Genomic DNA, 22981 nt, shown 5'->3' on the forward strand with positions numbered 1-22981 from the left:
CGTTGATGTTTGGGAAGTAGTTGGTATTGTGTGGTGAAGTGAGGATTAGGCAGTGAGTTTTTTCCTTGTTTAATTTGAGCTTGAATGATGTTGCCCGTGTTTCCATTATATTTATGTTTTCTGCTATCCTGGTTGCAATTTTGTGCAAGTTCTTTTTGAAAGGGATATGGATTGATACGTCATCAACCTATATAAGAGGGTTGAAACCATGTTTGGCTAGTGTTCAGGCAAGAGGGACCATCATCAAATTGAATAGCATTGTTGACAGTGGTGAGCCCTGAGGGGACTCCACATTCCGCTTTCCACGGAGGAGAGAGAGAGAGGAATCCATCTTCACTTGATAGGTTCTGTGTGGGCCCGTTGGAGCTGACTGGATCACAGAACCAGAATCCAAGCCCCAACCCAAACCAAATACTCTCAGCTGAATTTTTCTTGGACACTAGCCTGGGCAAAACAAAAAGATAACTACAAACAAAATAATCTTATCCCATTAGTAACTGTGTATTCTTACAAAATTAGCAGCAAAGCAGAAACTAGTTTCTTAGCAAGAACAAGCAGGGGGAAATTGGATACATAAGAAAAAAGGAACAACAGGAAGTGAGGCACTTACAAAACCTCTGGCTGCCTAGAGACCGAGGACTGTGACCCCCTTGCCTTTCAGACCAGGCACTTTATATAGAGTTTCTCAGCCCAAAGCACAAAGAACTGATTTTTCAAGAATACGCCATCTAGGATATGTCATTCATTTGGCATAATTGGCAAAAGGTACATAAATAATTACAGTTCCTTAAATGATACATTTCAGTCCTTTTGTTAATTAACACATCCTCAGTAAAAGAACCCTTATCTCACTTCAAAGGTTCAGGATCCAGTTCCCATCCAGCCTCACAATGTCTTTTCCTTCCATTGACTTAAGGCTACAAGGAATCCTGTCTCTCTCTCTCTCTCTCTCTCTCTCTCTCTCTCCCCCCCCCCCCCCCCCCCCACCTTGTCCATCTCCTTGCCCCCTGCAAATGGTAATTAGTTCTCAACAAATGGAAACCTGCTGCATCCAAATAGTCTCCAAATGGCCTCTTTAAACACACCCTATTGAAAACAGTGAATTGCATGACTCATGGTCTTTCAGTTGCCTGGCCAGAAGAGGGGAGGAAGGGGGGGGAGGTACTTGCTTGTGCTGGTCACCAAATGGCCTTGTTTGTTTTGTAATCCACAGAAGAAAAAAATGTCTCCACATTTCACCATCTGTAGATTATGGTTTTTCTTTATATTTAGGCATTTACCAGCACTGGACCCGTTTGGTCTAAGCCTTCATAATTGCACCCCCACCAACAGTTCTGGTAGTCAGAAAGCCTAGGAACCATTCAAACATCTTCCCTCCAATACCAATTTTAATCAAGTATTCCTTTGAGGATTTTGTGGTCGACCATGTCAAATGCGCTTGACATGTCAGACTGTAGTAGAAGGATGTTTTTTCCATAAGAGATTTCCTTTTTGAGGTTTGCCAGAAGTGTAATCAGCACTTTCATCTTTGTAGAGATCTGAAGCCTGACTGTGATTCGTGTAGAATGGAGAATTTATTGATGTAATAGTTGGTTGTTAAAGGTGTGGATGCTACTGGTCTGTATTTTGAGGAGACATTGATTTTATTTATTTATTTGTTACATTTATATCCCACATTTTCCCACCTATTTTGTAGGCTCAATGTGGCTTACATAGTACCAGAGAGGTGTTAGTTTTGCTGTATGTTTTACTTGGTGTCTTTCTGGATAGGAGTGAGCAGTATATTGCCTTTATCCTGCGGGAAGCGGTCTTTCTGAAACATGTAGCTCATATATGAAGTGATTATGAATCGGTCCAGGGCTACTTTTAGTAGGTGATTGGGACAGGGTCTAGTGTGCAGTGGACGGAGAATTGTTTTAGCGCTTGTGCTACTGTCTCTTAAGTGGGTTGTGTGAATGCGGTTTGTGTCCTATCCGCTGGGGCTTCTTCTGGGGGGTGGTTAAGTTCAACTTTTAGGGTTTCGAAGTTTGTGTCTACTTTGGGTTATTCCTGATGTTGAGGATTTTATCTTCGAAGAATCTGGCGAGTTCATTTGCTGATGGGGGATCTTTGTTTGCTGTAGTCACAGGTTTGGTGATATTATTTATGAGTTTATATAATTTCTTTGTGTCTTTGTAGTCTGAGCCTATATGGTATTTATAGAATTTCATTTTGGCCTGTAATTTTGGTCTTGTTTTGTGCTGCCCTCCATGCATTTTTGTTTGTATTGTTTTTGTTTTTCGTCCGTGCTCGTTCAAGTCTTCTGCAGTGAGTTTTAGCCACTTTCAGTTCTTTGTCATACCATGGTATTGCGTTTTGCCTCTGTCCGGGTTTTTATCTTCAAGGGGGCTATTTTATCCAGTATGTTGGTGCTTATTTCATCCCATTCTGATAGGAATTCTTCCGTGTTAGGCTTTGGCGACCAGTGATCTTCATATATGGCTGTCCAGAATTTGGTTGCATCAGTCTTTCCCATGATTTATATGGTATCTGTATATGTGTTGGGTGGGTTCTCTTTTCTTTCCAGTATAGGGACGTTTAATTTGAAACGATCGGACCAAGGAATTTCTGTCCATCTCGGGTCCTGTATTCTGAAGTTGTCATGTGAGAATCTAGAAAGCACCCACAGACCTAAACCACAAACCACCAGGATTCTTAGTCCAAGACAACAGAGCCGATAAACTAATAAGGTTTATTGTCACAGAATTAGAACAGTGAACCATATAAAACAGATGAAAAAGTAACAGACAATAACAGGCAACTAAATAAGGATCAGTATTAAAACTGCCAGGCCCTCCAGAAAACTATTTCTCTACCACAATTCCTAGGATTCCTCATCAATTTCGAAAAATCACAAATTCAGCCAGTCCAATCCCTCCAAGTCATAGGGGCGGTACTACATACGCCTCGGACACTAGCCTGCTTGCCTCTCGACAGGGCCCTGCATATCCAGTCCCTCATCACCCAATTGACCCTCCGGTCACACACCACAGCTCGAACTATATTAGTGCTCCTGGGTCATATGGCAGCTGCCATACTGGTGGTATTCCTAGCCCGATTGCATATGCGGACCTTACAGTGGCATCTCAAGGACCACTGGATTCAAGCTGTACATCCCCTTTCAGCATCGATACCGCTCTCTGAGTCTCAAAGTTTCTCTACGGTGGTGGACCTACACCCCGCATCTTCAGGGCTTGCCATTTCGACAACCACTGCCCTCCATTTACCTAACAACGGACGCATCCAAACAGGGTTGGGGATCTCATTTCGCAACTTACAAAACACAGGGTCTTTGGTCCACTACGGAAGCCGAGTGCAGCATCAACCTCCTGGAGCTACGTGCTGTCAAGTTAGCTCTCAAAGCTTTTCGAAAGTGCCTCTATCTGCAACATATTCAGGTCCGCACAGACAATCAGGTGGCGATGTATTACATCAACAAGCAAGGAGGCATGGGCTCGCGGCATCCTTGCAGGGAAGCCCTACAGATCTGGCAGCAGGTGCTAACTCTCAAATCCACAATCACTGCAACATGTCTACCAGGGGTGCAGAATGTGTTGGCGGACTCTCTCAGCAGGAAACTACTGCCTCACGAGTGGTCACTCAAGAACACTGTTACGCGAGAACTGTTCAACAGATGGGGACATCCTATCATCGACCTCTTTGCGTCCCCTCACAACAACAAGTGTCCCAGATTCTGTTCAAAGTATCCCAGTCCGCACAGAGTGGCGGAGGATGCTTTCCAGATTCCATGGACAGGAGGCTTGCTTTACACCTTCCCTCCTGTCCCACTCATTTCAAAGGTACTTTAACGAGTAAAATCGGAGGGGGCGTCTGTCATTCTCATAGCGCCACATTGGCCGCGGCAAGCTTGGTTCACGTTTCTACTAAACCTGATCCGACAACCTCCACTTCCTCTGCCACTAGAACCGGATTCTGATCACGCAGCATCAGGGCACCCTTCTGCATCCGGACCTGGCGTCTCTTCGTCTCACGGCTTGGCTACTGGAGCCAGGCCGAGCATGATGTTTTCACAAGGTGTACTTCAGGTTATGCTAGCTTCCAGAAAGGAGTCCACGTTGAAATCATGGAGCAAAATGGAGGCGGTTTTCCACGTGGTGTTCCAGTCATACACTCAATCCGGAGACTGTATCCAAATCCCGGGTGTTTGACTATCTACTCCATCTGGCAAAATCTGGCCTTTCCTATACATCAGGCTTCACTCGGCGGCTCTGGCAGTTTTCCATGACCCGGTGGACAATTGCACTCTCATGCAACATCCTTTGTCGAAGCGATTCCTCAAGGGTAGCATGCATTTATACTCTCTGTAATTCACTGAAATCCTAACTACTGTGTAAGCCGCATTGAACCTGCCATGAGCTGGAAAGCGTGGGGTACAAATGTAATAAATAAAATAAATAAACACTTTGTCACTACAGGAAATTAACTGCTCACAAGCCTTGAACAGGACAGAGATGTTTACCTTTATTTTCTCATACTGAGACTAAAAATTACCTCGCAGCTCAGGCAGGAAAAAACGGTCACTTCTGTAAAGGCTTAACAAAAAATAGTCACCATCTGCTGGCCAAACAAGGGAAATGCACATCATAAAAAATAGCTGTACAATTTGCAAGCAGGAAAATTCCCTGTTTTGCCACGGAGAATTTACAGATAAGCTGTGAGGAGGGGGTTGGGTGATTGTGAGTTGTAGTGATGTGTGTCTGCTCAAGTGTGTGGGGGGGGGGGGGTCAGAAGGCTATGGCTTTGTGTGTATTGAGGGGCAGTTCAGAGAGCTATGAGGGTTTCTACAGGGGGAGAAGGGGTTTGGGAGAACTGGGGGAGTCTTAGTTGGAATGAGAAAGGGAAAGCTAGGGAAAGAGGGCAGAGAAAACAGGATTGAACCTTCCAGGGAGCAAGGGGGATAGGGAAATCAATCTTAGGGAGGGGTTCAAGCTAGTTGGGGAGTGACACTGCTAGGGCAGGCATTAAGCCTCAGCTGCGGAGGATGCATGTCAGACTTGGATCACAGAGAAGCTAGGCTTTAATGCTGGGCGAACTTGAAACAAAAAAAACAAAAACAATTACAACTAAGAGTTCAGATTTTTAAAAATCTTTCCTCAGAACTTTTAAAAGTTTTGTGCAGAATTCAGATTTTTTTTGCACGGTTCCCTGGTACTGCTAGTGCAAACAAAGATCAAGCAAACAATTCTTAGGGTTGGCATGAGTGTTGGGTTTCGCACCACCGTAGTTCGGTTTGGCCACTTGTAGTAAAAATGACACTTGAGTTTGTCTGCAAAGAATAGTCACAGAAGACTACAGGTAGTAATGATATGGAAGGTTAGCATCCAGTGGTGCCTGTTAGGGATGGTTCTGGTGCCATTTCATCACAATTTTGTCAGAGTCTGTAACAGATGAAGCTATCAGCGTGGATCGTAGTAGAGAGAGGTCTTTGTTGGCTCAGCAACTATGAGTAGGCTGGCAAGTATTGCAAATAAGTGGGGGAATGTGGGATACAAATGCAATAAATAAACTGTAGGGAATATAGCACTCCAAAAGCCGCAGATAGTAATGGTGGATTTCCCTTGGACTGCCTTAATGGGACTAGAGAAGATACTGGTGGGAAAAATTGATTCTATATTGGGCATGATGACAGAGCTATAATGTAAAATCTGTCTCAGTAAACAGAAGATTGAAGAGACTGGAGTTAAGATACAAACTATTCAGTTTCAGATTGTGGAATAGAAGGCCGATTTGGGAATGGGACTTCATATACCGCCTTTCTGTGGCTACATTCAAAGTGGTTTACATATTATATACAGGCATTTATTTTGTACCTGGGGTAATGGAGGGTTAAGTGGCTTGCCCAGAGTCATAGGGAGCTGCAATGGGAATTGAACCCAGCACCCTAGGATCAAAGTCCACTGCACTAACCACTAGGCTACTCCACTTCTATTGAGACTTCACATTGTATTTCCAGTTGCATGCGTCGGCTTGAGAAATGGATAGGAGATCATTATTTGAAACTGAATAAGGACACGATTTTTAATATTGGGTCATGTAGACCAGCTTTGGAATGATTCTATACTCCAATTTGATGGTTTACAATTTAAATTTGAGTCGCAGTTAAAAATCACTGGAGTGTTGCTTTATAGTCGATTAACATCGAATACACAGATTTCCTCTTTGATTAATAAACCTTTTTTAGTATTTAGAAAATTATGTAGAATTGGAGATTTATTTGAGACTTCAGTTTTTCAGTTAGTAGTCCTGAGCTTATTGATTTCTTTATTGGACTACTGTAATTTAATCTGTCTTGGGAGTTCAAAACGTTGTTAGAGATTGCAAATGGTCCAGAATACTGCTGATAGATTTATTTTCTTATTATTATTATGAAAGAGCCACTCCATATTTAATTTCATTACATTGGCTCCCAATATATGCACATGTACAGAATATTGTATGGATTGGAACTATCTTTTTTTTTAATTCTATTCTTTTTTTTTATGGACAAAGAGTCTCGTAGGTCATCTAGAAATCTCTTAACTTTATCCCTTTCTACTCCAATATTGTATTATTCAAAAAAGGCTTTCTATTTGTCTCTATTTTATCAGGCTGTGCATAATTGGAACGCCCTTCCTCTTTAAGAAAAATCAGTTCCTATCCACTGTTTAGAAAATATTTGAAGGTTTATCTTTTTAAATTTGGGTTAGATTGTACTCTCTTCTCTGAGCTTTTTTATTATTTTAAATTGGTTTTGTAACTCCCAATGAATGTTTGATTTTCTTTAATTTTGTTATCTGCATTGAACTACTTAGGTGCATCAGGGGCGTAGCTAGGTGGGGCCACGGGGGCATGGGCCCACAAAGATTTAGCCCTGGCCTCCCTACTTTCACCTGCCGCTGACCCTTCACCGCCAGTATCGACCACCCCTCCCACCGCCACAAACCTGCTGCTGCTGTCATGTACCTTTGCTGGCGGGGGTTCACAACCCCCACCAGCTGAAGTCCTCTTCAGCGCTGGTCTCCGGCACGTTGCTGATCTGGATTCTGTTTCTGTGAGTCTTTTCTTGACTCCTGACGTCCGCACATAGGACTGTGCAGGACGTCAGTACTCACAGAAACAGAATCCAGATCAGCAACGCGTCGGAGACCAGCGCTGAAAAGGACTTCGGCTGGTGGGGGTTGGGGACCCCTGCCAGCAAAGGTACCTGGTAGTGGCGGGGGAGGGTTGGCGGCAGCGGGAGGTGGGGGTCAAGTGGTGGGGGGGGGGTCGGTGGCACCGGGGGGGGGGCTAAAATATGCCCCCTCACCTCGGGCTCTGGACCCCCGCCTGCCAAAGTCTGGCTAAGCCCCTGAGGTACATGTGGACTTTAAGATCATTTTTGTATTTGTATGATGCCTTGATTCAAGATCAGCTGGAAATACAGTAGAAAATGGAGAAATCAGAAGACTATTCCAAGAAGCTGAATCAGTGGTGTGAAGAAACAGTGTGTTTTAATAAGGCTGTAAAATATATTGGATATTTTCCTGTCTTAAATATGTCGAAGTGTATTTCTCTTGTTTGTCTAGCACATATGGTGCATGTTTATGCTTAAAGCTGTTACAGAGGACTGATTTCTCTTTCTTTTAGTTGGCACACAGATAATGGGAAGTGCCTGTAATGATGTAACCAGTTTTTATTTAAAACTTGACTGTTCTGGGCTCTGATTGGCCTGGAGTTTGACATTACTCAGCAGATGCTGGCTGTTACTTCAGTTTCAGCATGGGAGAAGAGAGAGAAAGATCTGTTTGCTGAAGCTCTGTGAACAGATATATGCCCTGATCTCCCCACATACTTTCTAGAAAGTATGCAAATGTTTAGTTAGTTTTCTAATTGATCCATTTTTCAGTTACTTGTTTGCACATTTTATTTTGTCCACTGTTCCAAGTTCTGAGAATATGCACATTTGTTTGTTCGTTCTGCCTGCCTGGACTGAAAAAGAATTCTAGTGGTTTGTGTGTTGGGTCTGTGGGTGCTTTCTGGGAACAGTGGGACCACTGGGAGTGTGGCTTCAGTAACCTAGAAATCACTGGAGATAATTTGAAAGCGGAAGACTCGCCCAGAGGCAATTGTGGCCCAGTTGGTGGGAGGAGGGTGCTAGTGTAGAGCACAAGTGGCAGGTGCAGGCGGACCTGAGCTGTGCTGAGGATGGGCCCTCTAAGTGGCTGCAGAGTAATCCTAGGCGGGTGGCTAGGCGTTTTGTGACACATGGTTTTTTTTAAACTTTCCTTAATCTGCTTCTGTCTTTCTACCAACGATTAGCAATTGTTTTTTTTCACCTTCCATCTAGGCAAACTTGGAGGCCAGAGAGTTTTGAAGTGAATTATTTCTGTAGACAGCTTGGCTCTCTCCAGACTGCTGGCAGATTCCCCTTTTTCAGAAATTTGTAGTAAAATAATATTGGTGACCTTTGCAAAAGAGCATGACAAGATTTGGCCTCTTAGGTATTTTTTTTTTAATATAGAAATGTTAACTTTCTGGGTGCTAAGATATACATTTTTCCTGATATTTCTGTAGCATCCCAAGTGAGATGCAAACTTTGTGGCCAAGAGACGAGTATGATTACCTTTGGGAGCATCCATACTTCCTGAAGAAGTGGCTCACAGGTGAAAGTAATGGACTGGGAACTAGGAAAGCCAGGGTTCATAACCTGTTTCTCTCTGATATCCCTTATGACCTTAGGAGTCATTGAGGCATATTTTCAAGGCACTTAGACTTCTAAAGTTCTATAGGTTACTGCAGAACTTTTTAAATCTAAGTGCATTGAAAATGAGGCCCACTGTCTCCCATTGCTTCAGATATTCACTTAGATTGTAACAGTGGTGTAGCCACGGGGGGCTTTGGAGGCCCAGGCTCCTGATTCCAGCCTCAGACCACCCCCCCCCCCCTCCAAACCCTAATGGCCAGTCAAGTGCATGTGTTTTAGGCACTACTGGCTGCCCTCCCGCTCCCTGCACCGCTGTCCCTTCACCGCTCCTGTCACTGCTGTTCTGCTCCCTAAACCGCTGTCCCTCACCACTTCCTGCGCTTCTGTCCTTCAATTTTTTCGTGCCACCGGCAGCGTCAATGAGGTAAACACACTGCCTTCGGTATCCCGGAAGCTTTCCCTCTGCTACAATTTCCTGTCCCACCTAGGTGAGATGTTGTAATAGAGGGAGAGACCACTGTCCTTCACCGCTCCCTGCACCGCTGTCCTTCGCCGCTCCCTGTACCGCTGTCCTTCAATTTTCCAGGCCACCGGCAGCGTCAGTGAGGTAAACCTACTTCCTTCAGCATCCCGGAAGCTTTCCCTCTGCTACAATTTTTTGTCCCACCTAGGCAGAACGCTGTAACAGAGGGAGAGCTTCTGGGGCCGCCGAACACGGGATGTTTACCTTATTGACGCTGCTGCCGCCGGCCCAGAAAATTGAAGAAGGGCAGTGGTGCAGGGAGCCGGAACTGGAGACGTCAAAAAGTTGAAGCCAATTAGGTTGGTCTCCTTTTCCCTCTCCTCCATGCAGCTGTCGGTCATCCCCGTTCACCCAACACAAAGCAAGCAAATCTATGAGCTGCTCTATCCACATTGTCGTCCTTTATTGTTGGTAACATTGTTATTTGATCTCGCTTATATTTTCAAATGTGCCGGTTTTGCAGCATGCGGATGTACATAGAGGAAGTATTGAGTAATTAGTTCTAAATTGTAAATCATTGTGTCATTTGGAGGGGCAGGTTATAGGGACCGCTTGTATTCATGCAGAGATGTTTTCACCTAGTAAAGGGCCACCAAAACAGACAATCATGTTATGAGAATCAGATGCTTAACAATCAGACTTACTATAAATACAATTAAAAACAAAACATTAATTAGGTTGAGACCTGGAATCATTTAACATCTTTTTTTCCTCTGCCTACATCAAAAGAAAAAGATGACATATGGGAACTTGCTCCTTTTGTTTTTGTGGATTGTAGTGGTATGTTATAAAAATGCACTTGCCTTTTTTATTACTATTATTTCACAGAGTGGTACTGAATAATGAGGGAAGAACTTCCTTCATTCAGAAGTTCTGTCCTGAGTCAGTCTGAATGTGGCAACATTGCCCAGTTCAGCACACTGTTAGCCACCAAGTTCATACAAAGTTAACTGTTGAGTGAAAAATAAATCTGTTGGCTCAGGCTGCTTGTTGTGTGAATATTTCATCACTGTTTCATTATTGGTATCAAGTATTACATATTAAGGGCATTTGCTTTAAACTTCGTTTTAATTCGTTTATCCAGCCCTTACAGGCACGTGGTTTTGCTTTTTAAATTCAAAGGTGAATTCTAAGGATAGTTGAACAATTAGGTATAAACTGTGTTGCTTCTGGCTGCTTGTTTTGGGCTGCTTTGGTTCCTGCTGATCTGTATATCTGCTGTCTAGAAATTTGGAAAATGGAAATGAGAAAATAAAAATTAAGCTTCGGATGTTGTAGAAGTTGTTTACTTTGCAATGTGTGTATAGATGCCTGTTCTGGTGTGTGCTTGTTTATACATATGGCTATGATTCCTGAACATGCAGCATCATTAAAGGACATACTTTTAAATGCCCAGTTGGGTATATATGCTAATCTCAACTTTGTTAAATGTTTTAGACATATCCATCTATTTGCTCCCATGATATAATTGAATTCTATTATTCCGTCTCACTGTATTTTCAAATGTAAGCCACTTTGAACCCGAGTTTGCTTGGAATAATGCGGGATATAAATGGTTTTTTTAAAATCCTTTATCCTCCACCTTTTAAGACACTGCCGTCCAGCTGGATGGTGATGGCACAAGAAAAGCAAGTTTGGTCCAGTGAAGACTAAGTCAAAATAGCCTGTTTGGGCCCTAGTATTACCATTGCCAGGAACCACACGGCCGCGAGACCCCAGCGCGACACAGGCCGTTGCCTTTTCTTGTTCCCAGCTCCTGCCCATCCACAAACGCCACGCCAGACCTGCATACCCTTAGCGACCCAACAGCGCACCTGAGCCGACTATATGGAAGGGCATCTCTGAAATCACATACAAATGATGTAAAAACACGAACCGGACTATGTTCTAAACAGTTTCCTACCCCCAACTACTGTTACAGCTCTGACTCACGGAGGCTCTGCGCCCTGGAGTAACACCTCAAATTCACCTGTTTGTGAGTAAATTATTTGTATTTGTTTACTTTAAAAAAAAAAAAAACAAAGATCACAGTCCAACCACGTACTCTATCGATCATGGCATACCAGGAGCCCAAATTGAATCTAGTACCAAAATGAATACCATCAAACTACTCCTAGCAATTTACTCCTTATCTCTGATCCATCTAAAACAAACTACCCCACTCACAGAAAGTAACATCATCCCCATACTACATAACCATCTAAGATTGCTTAGACACACCTCACCCCATCAAACCGACAACAACCAAAACAAAGGAAAAGCACCAACATGCGGAAACCCCAACAGAAGGGAATGAAACCCTATAACAAACCCACAATAACAAAGAAACGACAACTAACAAAAATCCACTTAATACCAAACCTAGACAACCCACACCAAAAAATTCAAATGGGCTACATCAACGCCAGATCCGTAGTAAACAAAACAACAATAGTAACAGACTGGATCACATCAAAAAACCTTGATCTAATTTTTGTCACTGAAACCTGGATCCATGATCAAAAGGACCCCATAATCCTTAATCTCTGCCCCCCAGCGTACAAAATCACTCACTGGCCCAGACAGGAAAAGAGAGGCGGCCAGGCATAGCATTAATCTACCGGTCACAGTTTACCATCGAAACCACTGCCAACCATAACACCCCAACTTGAAATTGCCTCAATCAGAATCCACAACAAAACCCTGTTTGATCATCTGAATTGCGTCTTGTTTTATAGACCACCAGGTAACTGGAACGATGGCCAAACCACCTTCACTGACTTCATTTCGAACGCATGTGCAACCAACGCCAATATACAAAGGGTCCAACGCCAATATACAAAGACCTCAACCTTCACCTAGAAGATCCAAACTCTACAAACGCACGAGAATGTAAGGAATTCCTCCACTCATGGGATCTCAGTTGGCCACAAATGCAAGCAACCCATGTCAAAGGGCACACACTCGTTCTCATCTCTGCCAACAGACCAGAACCTAATAATAACAGATATCAAATGGACAGAAACACCATGGACCTACCACTACAAATTAAATCTATCCCTAAAATGGCGGAAGAAGGGCTCAATCCGCACACAAGAACACACAACATACAGCACCAGAGGCCAAATAGACCCAAAAACATTCTGGCTACAGATCTACAGTAACGAATGGACAGCACAAACAAACTCCACACACTACCTCACAGAATGGGAAAAAAGAGTCAGAATTATACTAGACGAAATAGCACCCTTACGAACAAGAACCTCACGTAGGCACAACTCTATACCATGGTTCAACGAAGAACTGAAAACACTAAAAACACAATCCAGGAAACACAAACGAGCATGGAAAAAGATAAAAGATGAACACACACTCAATGCATGGAAACAGACACAAAGAAAATACAAATACGCAATAAGGCAAACCAAAAGGACATACTATAAAATTAAAATAGGGCCTGATCACAAAGATATGAAGAAACTATACCAACTCGCGAACAAACTACTAGACACTACGGCGGTCACCACAACCAATACAGACATTCCATCTGCAGACAAACTTGCCAAATATTTCAATGAAAAAATTAAAAACCTACGCAACATGCTACCCCAGGACAATCCCGATATCGAAAACTTCATCAATAGCCTGGATCCAACCCCCGGAGAAAATCCAGCTGACCGAAATTGGTCAAACTTCACTCTCCTTACCACTGAAACAGTCACCCAGGTGATCAAAAGGTTCTCTAACACCCACTGTAAACTGGATACCTGCCCCAGCTACCTAATAAAATCCACCCCTGACTGCTTCATAACTGACCTCACATCCCACCTAATCTCCAACTACCAACCAGTAGCATCTATCCCACTGGCAATCAAATTGATGGAAAGCATGATAACCAAGCAACTTACTGATTGTCTAAACAAATTCTCAATATTACATGAATCACAATCAGGATTTCGTCCCCTCCATAGCACTGAACAGTACTAATCACTCTCAGCGAAATTCAAGCAAGAAATAGCAACAGGCAAAAGCATACTTCTCTTCCAATTCGACATGTCCAGTGCATTCGACATAGTAAACCATAATGTACTACTAACTTGCTTATTTTCGAAAGGAGAAAAACGCCCATGTTCGGGAGATGGGCGTCCGTTTCCCGTGGGCGGTCAAATCGGTATAATCAAAAGACGATTTTGGTCGTCTTCAACTGCACTCCGTCGCGGGAACGAATAAAGTTGATGGGGGTGTGTCGGAGGCGTGGTGAAGGCGGGACTGGGGCGTGGTTATCGGCCGAGCAGAGATGGGTGCGCTCAGCCGATAATGGAAAAAAGAAAGGTGTTTTTAGCGAGAATTTGGGACACTTTTTTGGACCCTTTTTTCTCACGAACGGGTCGCAAAAAAGTGCTCTAAATGACCAGATGACCACCGGAGGGAATCGGGAATCACCTCCCCTGACTCCCCCAGTGGTCACTAACCCCCTCCCACCAAAAAAAACCCACTGGCGAAAACCTTATTTCCCAGCCTCTGTGCCACCCTCAAATTCCGTACCCACCTCCATGACAGCAGAATGTGTTTGATCCTCTCACAGCCTTTCCCTGGGTCAGATGTGACTCTCGGGTGCACTGTAGGGTCACATCAGCATTGCATTGTGGTGGGTGTAGGGTATTGGGCTCCGTGATTTCACAAGCTTGTGTTACAGTCTCACGATGTTGGTAGGCTCTTCTCCCATGGTGCTTTTCCCCCTGCTTACTGGGTCAGAGTGTGCCCTGTTTTGTTTCCGGTAGTCCACGAGGTAGTGGCCATTTTTGTAAGTCCGTTTTAGATCCCTTTCGTGTGTTAGCCACGTTACAGAACTTAGTTCTTACCTTGAATGTTGCTGAAAGAGGGCATTGTACATCATTCTGCCAGCTCTGACCTACTGCTATTCTTAGTATCAGGGAGACTCGTTGCCAGTGGGGCACAACCTCTGATCTGCAGTTAACTGTGAGTAAACGCGGTTATTGAAATAAAAGACGTTTTCAGCGAGATTAGTCTTACGGTGTGAACTGCTGTGCCAAGGTTATACAGCAGCAACAAGTCCTGTCCCTGGAGCAGTTTTAGTGGGTAATGCAGTGCACTTCAGGCAGGTGGACCCAGGCCCATCCCCCCTACCTGTACCACTTGTGGTAAATGGGAGCCCTCTAACCCCCCACCCCAAAACCCACTGTACCCACATGTAGGTGCCCCCCTTCACCATTAAATGCTATGGTAATGGTGTTGAATTGTGGGGAGTGGGTTTTGGAGGGGATTTGGGGGTCTCAGCACACAAGGTAAAGGAGCTATGCACCTGGGAGGTAATTTAATGTTTTTTCCTATTTTTTTAAAAGTGCCCCCTAGGGTGGCCGGTTGGTGTCCTGGCATGTGAGGGGGACCAGTGCACTACGAATCCTGGCCCCTCCCACGACCCAAAGCCTTGGATTTGGTTGTTTTTGAGCTGGGATGCTTCGGTTTCGATTATCGCTGAAAAACGAAAACGCCCAGCTCAAACAAACGCCCACATCCAATGCATTTGCCTGGCACAAACCGTATTTTCGAAACTAAAGATAAACGTCCATCTTTTTCGAAAATACGATTTGGCCCACCCCTTCACGGACCCGTTCTCGGAGATGGACGTTCTTACACAAGGGCGTTTGTGTTCCATTATGCCCCTCTATGACTCCTAGACTATTTCGGGAGCGGAGGAAACATACTTAGTTGGATCAAAGGTTTCCTAACCACTAGAACATATCAAGTGAAATCAAACTCAAACATATCATCACAGTTGAAAGCAGACTGCGGAGTACCACAACGATCACCACTATCACCGATCCTCTTAAACCTAATGATTTTTATTTGGTACATATGTATCCCACATTTTCCCACCTATTTGCAGGCTCAATGTGGCTTACATAGTACCGTAAACGGCGTTAGCCGATTCCGGTATGAACTAATACAAGTATGACCCCACTAGCCAAGTCCCTATCCGACCAAGGTCTTTATCCTTTCATCTATGCGGACGATGTCACAATATACATCCCTTACAAACACGATACGACAGAAGTCACCAGCAAAATTCAGCTCGGCCTGAACATCATGGATTCATGGGCAAACGCATTTCAACTCAAACTTAACACAAAAAAACACACTGCCTCATCCTCTCATCCCAATACAAAGAGAACAATCCCATAATTATAAACACCCCAGACTACACCCTCCCCATCTCAGATAGCCTGAAACTCCTCAGCGTTACAATTGACCGCAACCTCACACTAGAGAGCCACGTGAAATCCACAACTAAGAAAATGTTCCACTCGGGGCCAGATGCACTAAACTTAACGAGCAATTGACGAGCCATTAACGAGCAAGCAGTAAACCCTGGCATGCACTAAAGGCTATTTTCTGATCACGGTAGCAGCTAACGAAAACGGAATGCAGATGATTCAAAGGCTATTATAATGAGCTGCACTACCGTTGCAAGGCTATTATAATGAGATTCACTAACGTTTACCAATTCCTCTTACCGTGGAAAACCTAACGTGTCAGGTCTGCAACTCTCGTTATACTGGGGCTGCTGTGAAACGGACCCATGGAGACCAGTGGGAAAGCGCCTAACACCCATGTAAAAAAAAAAAGAACAAGCTGCGTGTCCCAAGTGCTCGTCAGGGACGTCCTTCTAAAGTGCCTAACATGGACATCCTTCAAGGACGTCCCTGGCGAGCACTTGGCTTTCTTTTTTCCCTTCCGCCGCTGCCGCCCCCCCACCCCAGGTCACCGCCGCTCCCCCCTTCCCCCTGCATTGAAATGACAGCTTCCCGCAGCCCTGGCCTCCCCGCCATCCTCCGCACCCCTGCTGTTCCCCTCCTCCACCCACCCCCCTCCATCTGCCACCAGGCTGGACCTTCACAGCGCCTCTCACCTCCGTGTGAAGGCGTTGCAGCGGGCAACAGCTGATCGCCTCCCTTCGGACTTCCCTCCTTTCCTCCCTGGCCCACCCTCGCCTGACTTAAGTAACTTACATACGTAAGTAACTTATGTCAGACATGGACGGGCCACGGAGGAAAGGAGGGAAGTCCGAAGGGAAGCAATCAGCTGTTGCTTGCTGCAGCGCATTCACACGGAGGTGAGAGGCGCTGTGAGGGCCCGGCCCGGTGGCAGACTGAGGGGGGTGGGTGGAGGGGGGAGCGGCGGCAGCGACGATCTCAGGGGGGGGGGCGGGGCCACAGGGGTGCAGAGGATGGCGGGGAGGCCAGGCTGCGGGAAGCTGTCATTTCAGTACGGGGGGGGGGGGGGGGGGGGGCAAAGGATGTCCATAGACAGAGCTTGTCTTTTTTTTTTTTTTTTTTTTTTTAGTTAAGGTCGTCCATAAAGGACGTCCTTGGCATGCGCAGAGCAACCAGCATATAACGCTTGGCTGCACTGCGCATGCTCGACTGGCTGACTGTTTAACGATGGAATAGAGAATGCAAGTGAGCTACAACGAGCAGCTCGTTTGCATTCCTGTTCCTTGATGCATTCCCATTCCTTACCAATTCGCTAAGGGAATCAGTAAGGGAAGGGCTTTAACAATTTTTTAGTGCATCTTGGCCTCAATGTGGAAACTCAAACGCGTGAAACCATTCTTCCCGAGGGAAACATTCCGGAACCTGATACAATCAATGGTACTAAGCCAACTAGATTATTGCAACGGAATTTATGCGGGATGCAAAGAACAACTCATAAAGAAACTTCAGATCGCTCAAAACACGGCAACCAGAGTTATACTAGGAAAAACGCAATTTGACAGCGCCAAGCCCCTACGCGAAAAATTGCACTGGCTCCCAATCAAAGAGCATGTTGCTTTCAAAATCTGCACCCTGGTTCATTAGGTTATCTACGGCGAAACCCCGGGATACATGACAGACCTCATCAACCTACCAGTCAGAAATACATCCAGATCAACAAGAACATACCTAAACTTCCAGTAGCCAAGCTGCAAAGGACTTAAATACAAATCAGTTTATGCATCTAACTTTTCCTATATAAGCACACAACTATGGAACGCACTACCAAAAGCCGTGAAAACAATGTATAACCACCTAAACTTCCATAAATCACTAAAAACGTACCTGGTCAAAAAGGCATACCCTACCGACCCTACTTAAATACCAGAACCCTGCAACACTACGAAACCAAAGAATGTAATGGACATAATGTAACTCTTCCTCTATACAATTCCCTAACATGCTGTTCCACATGCACCTTATTCTACCATAACATCACTGTGAAACTGTTTATACCGGAATTGGCGAATGCCTTTACGGTACTATGCAAGCCACATTGAGCCTGCAAATAGGTGGGAAAATGTGGGATACAAATGCAACAAATAAATAAATAAATATTGAAATGTGACCATACCATGCCTCTGTGGTTATGTTCCACTAATAAGTTGGTTGGAGTTACTGGGGCTCATTTTCAAAGCACTTAGACTTACAATCCATAGGTTGCTATGTAACTTTATAAGTCTAAGTGCTTTGAAAATATGCCTCTATGTAACTTTGTTAGTCTCAGTGCTTTCAAAATACAGCTCACTGTTGTTCCACAAGTTTTTAACTTTTCTTAGGTATCCAGATAATTTATTTGTGGGTTTTATTTTGGAATAGAACGTGATCTTGTATTTTCCTTCCTACAGTAGATAATCCCTTTTTATTTTTATTTCTCCTGTGCTGTACTGCTTACAGAGAATGTGATTTCTCAGTGTTTCCTTTTCTAATTTTGGTCTTTTATTGTGTATGTTTTATCATTAACAATAAAAAAGCGGGAAAAACCCTCAGAAACCAAGGTATTTACCAAGGTCTGACCAACAAGACATACATCTATATAAGATTTTTTTTGTCCGTGGTCTCATCTCTTTCATAGGGTTTTCTTTCCCACTTTCTTGCAATCAATAAATGCCCATAATAGAGCCTTATAACTCTGAGTATACTTTAGATGAGCCAAAACTACAGCAGAAATTAACTTAGCTTATAGTATAAAGATGGCTTGATAACCCCAAATCAACTGCACATTTTTTCTTCAACGGGGCCCAAAACGTTTCATCCACTTCAGGGCTTCATCAGGAACCACCAGTTTAATCATAATAGGGGTATAGATCTCAATTTTTGGAGAGACTCCTCTCTCTGACACCCTTCTTGCTGTATTTTGATGCCAGTAGTATGACTGAAACAAGCCTTCACCTGATTCAGGAAATCGCTAGACTCCTGCAGCATGCTGTGCCTAAGAGTCTTTTGAGATCTATACCCCTATTATGATTAAACTGGTGGTTCCTGATGAAGCCCTGAAGTGGGTGAAACGTTTTGGGCCCTGTTGAAGAAAAAATGTGCAGTTGATTTGGGGGTTATCAAGCCATCTTTATACTATAAGCTAAGTTAATTTCTGCTGTAGTTTTGGCTCATCTAAAGTATACTCAGAGTTATAAGGCTCTATTATGGGCATTTATTGATTGCAAGAAAGTGGGAAAGAAAACCCTATGAAAGAGATGAGACCACGGACAAAAAATCTTACATAGATGTATGTCTTGTTAGTCAGACCTTGGTAAATACCTTGGTTTCTGAGGGTTTTTCCTGCTTTTTTATTGTTAGTTACTCACCGTACACAACCCTTCAGGATTGTGATTGGCTGTTGATCAGTTTGTGCAGTATTAGATTACCTCATTGGGTTCAACAGCTCATACTGTGTTTTGATATCATTATGTTTTATCATTCCCACCTTAGTAATTCCCTTATTCCTTATTTGTCCTGTTTGTCTTTCCTAATTAGATTGTAAGCTCTTTTGAGCAGGGACTCTCTCTTTATGTTGAAGTGTACAGCGCTGTGTACGTCTAGGAGCACTATAAAAATGATTACTAGTAGTGGTCTGTGTTCTGTCAGTGAACAAGATGAGAGATTCTGCTGGCATGTAATTTGTGCATGGATCCATAGGAGTGTAATTTGTTTGGCTTTTCCAATAGGAAGCGTATTGCGGTTCTGTATGTTCACTGGATAATGCAGCTTCGTTTAAAAATGTCAGTGCTTCCAAGGTTTCCTTAAGTGTGCATGTTGTTTATGTTGATGGAGGACAGACTTTTTACTTAGAAATCCGTTATCAAGTGCACACTAAAGCATTATTTAGGAGTATACCAAGCACTATTCAACGCCTATATGCCTAGTGCTTCCCCATGTTAACTCTGCCCCCCCCCCCCTCCAAAAATGTCAGGTCTGGCTAAGCCCCTTGATTGTAAGCCCTTTAGGGTAGGAACTTAATTGTACCAAAGGAGCGGAGTAGCCTAGTGGTTAGTGCAGTGGACTTTGATCCTGGGGAACTGAGTTTGATTCCCACTGCAGCTCCTCGTGACTCTGGGCAAGTCACTTAACCCTCCATTGCCCCTGGTACAAAATAAGTACCTGAATATATGTAAACCGCTTTGAATGTAGTTGCAAAAAAACCTCAGAAAGGCGGTATATCAAGTCCCATTTCCCTTCCCTTCCCCAAAATACTTGCCACCATTGTACATTGCTGCATACATCTAGTAGCACTATAAAAATAAGTAATAGTAGTATTTTGCTGATATCTTAATTATTCTAAACAGGGATGTGAAGGCTGGGAACATCCTCCTGACAGAGCCTGGTTTGGTGAAACTTGGGGACTTTGGTTCTGCCTCCATTGTGGCTCCAGCCAACTCTTTTGTGGGGACGCCATATTGGTGAGTAGTGTGTTCTCATTATGAAATATTTTTTTCTCTTGGGAAGATGGAAATTTGAAAAAATGAAATATAATTTCCTGCTGTAAACATCTCTTTGTATGTAAATGTTCTTTAAGTGTTGGCTTACTGGATAAAAATCCTTCATTCACATGCTTATTTATTTGGATTTATTAACCTCCATTTTAAAGAAATTTACCTAAAGTGGTGTACAAGAAGAATAACTGGACATAAGTAATTGTGCTTTGACGAGGACAAGCAGGCTTATTAATTCTCACAAGTGGGTGATGCCGGCCCGCGTCGCCCGGTCCGGAATTTACCAAAGTTTAATGAGAGGTTTGTGGAGCGCAAGACACGCTCCACCAAAGTGCCTTCCTGCCCACCGTGAGAATGCATTCTCCTCAGTTCCTTTTCTACTATGGTGAGGAGAGGGCGTGTTTTTTGTTTGTTTGTTTTTACTCTCTCCTCACATCGCTCGGTCCTAGAGAGCTTTTTTGTGCCTTTCAGCTATTTTTTGTCTTTTATTGTGTTTTTGTTTTGGAATCTCCGCCCTTTTATTTTTCCCTTAGTGATTTTTGCCCGGTTTTAAGTTTCCTTTTATTTTACATCATTATCAGGCCACTTTTAGACCTTGACTTTGGCTGGGAACTTCCCCTTTCCATTTACCATGCCTTGCCCCTTTTTTTGGCATCATTGCTTCGTTTGATTTAGCCAAGGAAGATTCTCCTCCTGTGTCCACGAAGGTTCCCAGTGGCTTCAAGTACTGTACCTGGTACAATCGGACAGTCTCTGGGAACGACACCCATTCTTGTTGTCTACAGTGTCTTGGGCCTGATCGCAGCCCCACTAACTGTGTTCTCTGTCTTCGCATGAAGAAGAGGATCCAGGTTTCCAGAGAGGCTCAATGAGAGAGGATTTTTAGAGCCAGGTGTGGTTTCTCGACATCAGCATCACCATCTAGGTCAGAGGCATTGACGTTGAGCATTGCACCGGGAGCGTCGGTAAGCATGGCTGCTGCTAGTCCCTTAGATACTGGGAGCAGTGAAGCATTGAGTGGGTCTCCACGTGCCTTGAGGCCTCCTGCTGTGCAGGGCACCCGGGATCGACCACCGTCGGACCTGGACCTTAGGCAACGCATGGATTCAATGTTGTCCTTGTCGGCACAGAGAAGCCTTGGTGATACACTTCGAGCGAAAGCCAAGAAGCATCATCATCAGTCGCCCTCAACACGTGGTGCCAGGAGCTCCAGGGCGTCAAAGTATTCGGCACCTGAGAAGCGTTGATGCCGGGAGGACTGCTCTCCCTCCGTGCAGGAGGTGCTGATGCACGTCTCCCAGTAGCCAAGGCCATGCTCCCGCATCAACACCAGCAGTTCTGCAACCTGAGCCGGCAACCCAACTTTTTCCTAGTGTCAACACTTGATGAGCACAACCGGGTCTTGATCTCTGAGCTGCTGGAGGGCTTCATGCAATGGTGTGCATCGGCATCAGGGGTGCTTACACCTACCCTGCCTCCCATTGCAGCCCCGCTTGGCCCTCAGCCTGCTGCGTGGCCTCCAACACCGATGCCGCATGCTGCTCCTGTGTTGACTGCCACCCAAGCCGGCACTCCCTCGACATCGGTGGAGGAAGCTTCGCCAGAGTTGAGGCAAGAACTGACTTCTTGATGGATATGGTTCCTCCATATCAAGGCAGGTTTGGTCTCGACCCTTCCATCAGGAGGTTTTGTCCGACCCCTGGCACTCCCTGATGTAACATTTGTCCAGTCAATATTGGGGTAATTGAAATCACACCCCACTCAAAGAATCCATTGAGTCAATAATCACAATTCACAAACAAATCTCCACTTTTTTATTCTGTATCTTCAGAAGGATCATATAAGATGTCAGCAACTTTTCCAAACGATGGAGAAAAAAAGACTTCAGACACCATGAGATTCCCATCCACATATAAGGTAAACCTTCATATCCGTGGGTGGCTGTCCCCAATCATTAGTCATAAAAAAAACTCCACCAAATTATTGCTTCTGCAATGTAAATGACCAGAAAAGCTTTCGAGATACAGAATAATCTATTCACTTGGAAAGCTTATATTAGCTGTGAAAGCTTCAACAAAATTTCTCCTTAAATGAGTAATACTTATCTTAGGAAATTTTCCTCAATCCCGACAGGGGTTCCCTGTTTCACCACCTTGGGTTGCATCAGGGAAATGTGTATTCTCTCCAGATATCCATACTTTCCAAGATAATCGCCTTTCCTAATTGCTGTCACAAACTTTCAAAAACCAACTTTCCACACAAAGGTTTCTTGCAAAATGGTGACCATTTTGCGAGAGAGCTTTTTGTGGAAAGTTGGTTTTTGAAAGGAAAAGGACACACACTTTGAAGGACACACACTTCAGAATGGAAACCTTAAGATCCCTTCTTTGTGGCCATATGGCCAGGAGAGTTCTTAATCTCTTTAGATCTCAAGGAGGCTGATCTATATATTGTGATTTGGCTGCTGCATCAAAGGTTCTTGAGATTTTCAATTCTGGGCAAATGTTTCAGTTTCGAGCAATGCTCTTTGGATTGTCAGCAGCACCCAGGATGTTTTCCAAGGTGATGGTGTTATGATAGCAGCGTTTCTCCAATGACAAGGAATCTGAGTTCACTCCTGTTTGGACTGCTGACTGATTTGGGCCAGTATGCGATAGAAGAATGAAGAAGTAACAGGCAAAGTCCTATGACTATTACAGTCCCTATGGTGGATAGTCAATCTGTAAGAGCAATCTAGTACTCTGTTAAAATTTAGAGTATCTGGGAGTGAGGTTCACCATGAAATCAGGGATGGTTTTTCTCTTGAAGCACATGATTCTAAAGCTTCAGTTCCAGGTCAAGTTGCCTTTGAGCCAAAAAGCTCTTTAAACATGGGACTATATGCAATTCCTGGGTCTGATAGTGACCGTAGATCTAGTCCTGTGAGCTTGTGCTCACATGAGGAGCTTGAAGACTTCTCTGCTCAGTCACTGGTCTCCATACTTACAGGGTT

At 44.1% G+C, this 22981-nt stretch overlaps 1 protein-coding gene across 6 annotated transcripts in view; it reads left to right on the forward strand.

Moving 5' to 3' along the window:
• The window catches only part of TAOK2 (TAO kinase 2), a 247963-nt gene that overhangs the window by 112117 nt on the left and 112865 nt on the right, over positions 1 to 22981 (forward strand). For all 6 annotated transcript variants that reach the window (XM_030208780.1, XM_030208781.1, XM_030208775.1 and 3 more), the window contains one exon: positions 19843 to 19956. In XM_030208780.1, coding sequence (XP_030064640.1) covers positions 19843 to 19956 — 114 coding nt within the window. The remainder of the gene's footprint in view (positions 1 to 19842; positions 19957 to 22981) is intronic.

This window comes from Microcaecilia unicolor, chromosome 7 (genome assembly GCF_901765095.1).
Source record: "Microcaecilia unicolor chromosome 7, aMicUni1.1, whole genome shotgun sequence".
NCBI classification, from domain to species: Eukaryota; Metazoa; Chordata; class Amphibia; order Gymnophiona; family Siphonopidae; genus Microcaecilia; species Microcaecilia unicolor.